The sequence below is a fragment of the Octodon degus genome, unplaced genomic scaffold, assembly GCF_000260255.1.
Source record: "Octodon degus isolate 3935 unplaced genomic scaffold, OctDeg1.0 scaffold00031, whole genome shotgun sequence".
Lineage (NCBI taxonomy): Eukaryota > Metazoa > Chordata > Mammalia > Rodentia > Octodontidae > Octodon > Octodon degus.
The window spans coordinates 1,719,348-1,726,890 of record NW_004524607.1 but is presented as its reverse complement, the minus strand read 5'-3'; the positions used below and the strand labels follow the sequence as shown (position 1 = coordinate 1,726,890).

Sequence of the window (7,543 nt, the reverse complement as noted above, 5' to 3'; positions counted from 1 at the left end):
AGCACCTGACTGGCAAGCACAAGGTCCTGTGTTTGATCCCCAGTACCCAAAAAGAATTATAATTGTGCTGTTCTTTCAAAGAGCTTACATTCTAAGAAGAAAATGAGCTAGCCATGGGCCTTCCAAAGGTCCAGCTAAGAACCAGACTCTACCATCCCCAGTGGGCACGTATGGCTCTGTAAAGGAACATGGCCAGCCTGCTCCTGTCTCCTACCACCTTTGCCCAGGCAGATTTCTAACAACAAAGAAAAATCCATAACCTCAAGGAATTTTGAATCTCTAATTATACTCTTCATGACTGGCTACTTCCAGAGTTACGAGGCTGGCGAACCTGAGGATGGAGCTGCAGCTATTTGTTGGCCACTGTGCTGTGTCAGCCAATCAATGGGAAGAACAAACACAGGCTCGCCAAGGTGGACTCAGCTAAGGTTTCAGCGTCACAGTATCCTGACTCACCAAGCCCAGCCATGCCTTACTTTGTCTGCACCAAGGGAGACTCTAAGAGGCAGAGATCTTTTCAGAGGGTGTGATAAGTTCTTACCCCGCTTGATGACAAGCTGCAACCCACATTGACACCCACCATTAAACAGCCCAGCATCCTGAGATGCAATTCACCCTTGAGCTTATTAAGTTTGCCCAAAACATCAGCAGCAAGAAGTGGTCCACAAATCCATCCCCGCCCCCGGATTCCCCTGAGCTGAAGCTGCGAGCCTTAGAGATATTAAGCCCAGGAGGTTGGAGAAACATTCACTCACGGTGCTCACATCATCCAGAATACTGAAAGAAGAAAGAAAGAATAAATCCACACACACTACAAAAAGGGGGGTTTCTACATGTAGCTAACTGGCCCACCTTGCTCATCTTCAGTGCGGATCATCTTGTAAAAGTAGGCACTTAGTGGTGATTGATATTCAGATCTTAAAATTTATTTTCAGCAAACATGCATCACATTCAAAGATAACTAAGAAAACTTATTGTGCCTTGGAATAAGTACTCAAACAATTTCTGAATGCAATCTTCCTAGAAGAGAATGGAAACCAATACTCCAGCTGTTCTGCTTCACCAATTAACACATATTGAGCAATGATCAGCAATCTGATCTACAAGTACCTGCTAGACTGCAGATAGCTCATGGAACAATTACGTTGTGAAATTTCCCAGGAAGACAATTCATTAAATACGAGAGACTTCCGAGTAGCTGCTGACTGCTATTGTTTATGTTCTTCCCTAATGAACTGAGTTTCCTAGAAATCCCTAAATAATAATAGTAAGTGGAGATGTAGCAATTTAACATTGCACTTTGCTAAATGGAGACACATTATAATTACAGCAGTAAACATCTATTGACCTATGTTCTACTGCTTTAGGCACTGCCTTAATAAATACTTATTGCAAATTTGAATCTGAACAGACATTGTTTGCATAAATGGTTACAAAAGGCCCATAATATTAGGGTAATTATGTCTGTGGATTTCCATTTCTCTGAAAAGTTCCCCTCACTCCCACCAGCACATCTTCTATTCCTGGGAAAGATGCTAGGTTGCTAGGAGCTTGTTTTAATCAATAGTTGTCCACCGAAATCACAACACTGCTCTTCTCTTTGCCTGTAGCTAGAGAAATAACTGTGATTAGCATGTTTGTACTGATGAGAGTATCCATTTCAAGCTGGTTTTGCTTGTCTCTCGTTGTTCTTCTTACAGATTTTTAAAAGCATTGGCTCTGATGAGACCGTCCAAGGGCAAGGAAGTCGGAGACTGATCAGCTTTTCTCTCTCAGGTATGTGTTACCTCAGGGCCTTGTGGAGAGAGTAAGAACGTCAACCAGCAGGAACTGGCCTGCTTCAATTCAAGCCACAGGTTACAAGTTATTCAGCTTTTCTGTGCCTCAGTTTCCCCATTTGTAAAGCAAAAATAAAAACTACCTGCTCTGCTAGGCTTACTGGCAAATACCTGTGACAGCCTCAGCAACTTATTGAGACCCTGTCTCAAAATCAAACAAGACTGGGACTAGGGCCCAGGGATATACCTCAGTAGCACAGAGCCTGCCTGGCAAGGGCAAGGAATGGAGCTTGATTTCCAGCACACACACACACACACACACACACACACACACACAAACTGGAATTGTAGCTCAGTGCAAAGGCCCTAGATTCAATCTCTAGTACAAAAAAAAAAAGAATTATTTTAAAAAATCTGCTTGATCTAAGAAGAAATTAAAATAAATAATCAATATTAAAGTATGTTCAGATGATAGAAGGGAAGCTATCCTATTTTTCCTAAAGACTAGGTAATAGGAAATGAGAGTTCATACAGGGAAAGTTGGGGAAGCCCCAGGGAAAGAAACAGCTACCTAACCAAAACCTCTGGTAGAATCAGACTGATAGAACAGATGAATGCTGGATTGCTCAAAAAAAATAATAATCACATTCATGGAAAAACACCAATGGAATCCAAATAAAATCTATTGGTTTCATTAGCAGCACTTTAGTTAATAGCTAAAGAACATGAACGTTTAGTGAATGGTCCATGATTCTGAAACACATTAACGAGGTACAGGCAATGAGAGAATCTTTGCACCACCTTCAGAGCTTTTCTGTAAATCTAAAATTATTCCAAAATTATCATTTTAAAAGAAGTTTGAAGTTTCTTTAGCTAAAATGATATATGAAGCCCAGGGCTTTGCGCACTCCTTTCGGCCTAAGTCGTCTTCAGGAGGACCTGAGAGCATGAAGTCCAGGGTCACCACTGAACACCGCTGGAAACTCCAGCCTTAGCTTGCCAAGTCAACCGATGTGCCGAGTGAGCCATGAATGTGAAAAACCAGCAAGCATAGGCACGCGACACTGGGCATCTCTGGGGGGCTGGACAGATGGTTGTGGGGCTGTGCAAGCTGAAGTGAGGCCAGGAGAACACACATGCACCTAAAGATGCTTGGGCAACATGAATACGTATCTGTTGAGGTTCCAGGCAGGGAAGAAGAAAGTTCAATAACTTGTATTATACAACAAAAGCTAAAACCCTGTGATTTGCCATCTGTGTATTCCTGTTGAAATGCTTGAGAAATAACGATCTTGAATACTGCTGTGGAAAACAGGATACCAGACTTCTACAGATGGTGTAAAGAACTAAAAGTGCACTCCTGGAAGGTAGAGAAAGGTTGTATTTGGCCATCGTGGCTCAGAGAGCCTCATGGCTCATAATTTCTGAGCCCCAGAGATGTATCTTTAATACAGATTAAATTTGTGGAGGGAAAATGAGCCCCCAAAGCAACGGCGATTATGCAAAAATGACAGATTTTGATAACCCTAACCATTAAGCCTCACTCAGGTAGAAAGTCTAACCTAGAACAAGGAGGGTGGGCACACTAGCATATAAGTGTGGCTCAGGCTGGAGGAGGGGTCAGGAGCACACTCCTTGGAGACAGAGAACTGCTCTCTAAAATACACCAATCTAGGGGCTGGCAAGATAGCGCAGCAGACTAAAGTGTCTGCTTAGGCAAGCTTAGGCAAATGCAGGGAACATGGTTCAATCCCGGTACCACATACCTTGCCTGCCTCGCACCCAGGGCGGGCTGAGCTGGCCAGAGTCTGGCATAGTTGTGCATGCCTAGAATCTCCGCCCTGGGTAGCCTGAAATCAGGAGGATCACCATGAGTCCAAGCTGCATAGGGAGACCCTGTAGCAACCAAATACATAATTTTTTTAAAAAAATACACCAATTTCTTCTTCAGTACTGGTCCTCAAAAGCAATAAGAGCTAGTAGTACTGCATAACTATGTGCCAGAAACCAAGAGAAATTGTCACTAACCAAGCATCAGTGACATAAAACCAAGAGCGATGCCACCTAGCAGGGCAGCAGGACAGAACTAGAAGGGACTCAGTCTCAATTTTGCCTTTGCCCTGGAGTTCTGGGTTCACAGACCTACCAAAAAAAAGAAACTTCCTCCACTCCTAAAATGGCTCATAGAGCTATTTGGCAAAGAGCTGAAGATATAGCTGGGTGGCACAAGTTCCTACCTGGCAAGCACAAGGTCCTTAGTTCAGTTCCTGATATGGAAAATAAGTTACATGGTAAAGTCATGGGCATTTGCTCACCTCCCAGAATCCTCCACTCATTCCAAGACAATCCCCAGCAATGAAATAGGCCTGGAACATGACTCAGTGAAAGGAAGAAATCTGAAAAGCGATGGAAATACAATATTCAGCAGCTGTATATATCAGTGTGTGTCTAGTTCATTATGTCTCTCTGAGAAAAAAAATGTACTACTGAAAGTATCAAAATAAATTCCATATTTCCAAGAAAGACAAGAAAAAAAGACAACTAATCTGTATAAATCCTACCAAGCATTGAAAAGTTCGCTAGACACCAGTATGTTCAGCTCTAAATATAAAAGCAGGGATAAGGACTGCAACAGCAAACTGCTGGACAGCCAAAGTAAAGATGAATAGACACAAGACTAAAAGACCTTTTCATGCATAAATAGTAGGAAACTCAGCAGGAATGTGTGGAGAAAGAATGTTAGTTGAGGAATATACATATAAAATAAAAGAGTTTTATTGTTAGTATATGCTTAAAAGAAGCAAGTGTTTATCACTCATCAACTTCTACCATCAATAAAATATAAGAAGGCAACATACTGAATTAGAGAGCTGAGATGAGAAAGATGGTAAGAGAGTTCTTCAACGCTGGAAGAAATGAAAACTTAGAAATCCAAGTGTATTTGTGTCCTACTGCTGCTATAACAAGTGACTACAGTCAGTAGTCTCAGCCAACACCATTGTGTTCTCATTCTCTGGAGGTCAGAAGTCCAAAATGAATGTTGAGGGGCTGACTACTTCTGTGGGCATCACTGCAAGTCATCATTGCCTCTTTTGGCTTGCAGAAGCTGCCAGAATGTTTTGGCTCATACCTGCTTTGTTCTGATCTCTTCACCGGCCATCACCTGACTTTCTCCTTACTTTGTTTTCCTGCTCCTTTCTTCTTCTTTTTTTCCCCATAACTTTATTGAGAAACAAATAGCAATGAGACAGTTTCAAACCAAATTGGTAGGACAGGTTCAAAATATTGCATACATTCTTCCTAGTGGTTAACGACTGTACAAGATGCGGACATGATATCCTATTTACAAACACCATTAGAACAAATCACTCTAGTCATTAAGAGAATGTAACTATATATCTATCCTAACCATTTTGAATACACAGATACAAAAAGGACATTCATCTGTATAGCCTTTATTGTTAAGTTCTGTTATTTGAATATTACAGGTGTGTTAACTCAGCAAAATATTCTAAGAGTCCAGTAGTCCATAATAGTATTGGGTCTTCCACTTGACTGGCAATATCAGAAATTGTTGAACTGAGTCCCCTACAGCTCAACATAACAGCATAGCTTTACTTCTTATACTTCGTTTTTATACTTTTCTGCTGGATAGTTAAAACCAAGGTAAAGCAGGACCTATGCAACAAGAATTGCAGCTTTTGAGTCTGATAAGGTCAGTGAAATGCCCTCAGGATTTATCCTGAGATCCTGTACCTCAGATTGGAGAACCTTTGTCAGTGTCAGCCATGTAGATGAGTCACAGCCATTGCTTGGCCAGTGTACTCTCTGTGAAAGCCTGAGAGAATGTTTTCTCTCCATGTGACTCTCCTTAGGCACACTCTACATCATCAATCACTTTTCTCTTTGGCCCCATAATCTGTTTGATCAAAAAATTTGGGACACGACCAAGTTACATGACGTTACAGTACAAGTTCTCATATGTCCTGAGTCTTAATTGACCTTGGAAGACTAGGGCCAAAATGTTGCCTTTCCTTGCAGCCCTCCTTTTTCTCTAATTTTGGTCTGCAAACTTAGGTAGTTAACCCTCCAGAAGACAAACTTATTGTTATTACCATACAACCTAGGCTGTTAAGCTTAACCTCACTGTCTGTCTGAATATCAAACATCTTAGGCATAACATGGAACAGGTATTTTTTTATCAAGTATTGATATGTTGAACTTTAAGTCCCTACAGAATATGATGAAAAAACATTTAAAAATTAGAATATATTTTAAAAAAATAGACATAGAGAATTATATAATTCTTATGTTTACACATGAGTCCAAAAATCTAACCATATACAACCTTGAAGCAGGACAGTCCCAAAATATTCCTTTTCCTGTCTCTTGCCTTCATTCACCATCCCCTTTTTTTTGAACAATCATCTACCTTAGAGAAAGCACAGCAGCAACTGGCATGTCATGACAAGCAGCCCGTATTCAGAAGACCAGAATGACAGGCACTCCAAGCATGAAACTACTATTACAGATTACCATCTTCAGGGCAGTTGCTTAGTTCACAGGTATCAGTATATATAGTTAGTCAGGGTGAGAATCTTTCCAATTAACTATTAGATTCAAAAATCTTCTGGAGATTCTCAGGATCATTGCCTTGTCCATCTTGTACATATAACTGTATGGCTTGTTACTGTCATGTTTCCTAGCTCTTCTCCTTTCCCTCTCCTAATTAGTTAGTCCTTGAGTTCCTGCTTTCCTTTTACTTGTATTATACCTTTCTATTTGCATTTCTTCTTTTGAATTCTTATACTACGGAAACTATACGATATTTACACGTGTGTCTTGTTTATTTCACTGATCAGTATATCTTCAAGTGGCATCCAATTCAACATAAAGCCTTTGAATTTATCATTCTTTATAGCTGAGTAATACTCCATTGTGTAAAAATACATCTTTTTCAACCATTCCTCAGGTGATGGGCATCTTGGTTGTTTCCAAGATTTGGCTAGCACAAATTGTGCTGCTATAAACATAGGCACATATATATCCCTATGATATGATGTTTTCAGATCCTCTGGGAAAATTCCCAGTAGAGGAATAGCGGGTTCAAATGGGATTTCCAGTCCAACATTTCTAAGGAGTCTTCACACCGATTTCCATAATGGTTGCACCAGTCTACAGTCTCACCAGCAGTGGAGAAGGGTTCCTTTTTCCCCACAGCCTCTCCAACATTTGTTGTTGGGTGATTTCTTTATGATAGCCATCCTTTCTGGGGTGAGATGATATCTCAATGTTGTTTTAATCTGATTTCACGGATGGCTAGTGATGTGTAGCATTTTTTCATATATTTATTCATTTCTTTAATTTAATCCTCTGAGAAGTGTGTATGCATCTCAGATGCCCATTTCTGTACTGGGTCTTTAAATTTTGGGGCCCAAGTGTTTTTTAGTTCTTTATACATTCTAGAGAGCAGACTTTTGTCTGAGTACTTATTTGTCATGATTTTTTCCAAATTTGTGGGTTGTTTTTTCACTTTGTTGGTAATATCTCTTCACGTGAAAAAACTTCTAAGTAAGAGCAGGTCCCGGGTGTTAATTCTTTCAACTGTTTCCTGCGCAATTCGATTTCTGTTCATGAACTCTTTGCCTACCCCTATGTCTTCAAGAGTTCCTCCTACTTTCTCTTCCAAGAGATTTAGTGTCTCTGCTTTAATGTTTAGATCTTTAATCCATTTTGATTTTAGCTTAGTGCATGGTGATAGACCT

At 40.4% G+C, this 7,543-nt stretch overlaps 1 protein-coding gene across 1 annotated transcript in view; it reads left to right on the top strand.

Moving 5' to 3' along the window:
- Positions 1-7,543, top strand: part of Hecw1 (HECT, C2 and WW domain containing E3 ubiquitin protein ligase 1) — a 372,273-nt gene that overhangs the window by 166,284 nt on the left and 198,446 nt on the right. The window contains exon 5 of the mRNA XM_004629654.3: positions 1,701-1,776. Within this exon, the coding sequence (XP_004629711.1) occupies positions 1,701-1,776 (76 nt within the window). The remainder of the gene's footprint in view (positions 1-1,700; positions 1,777-7,543) is intronic.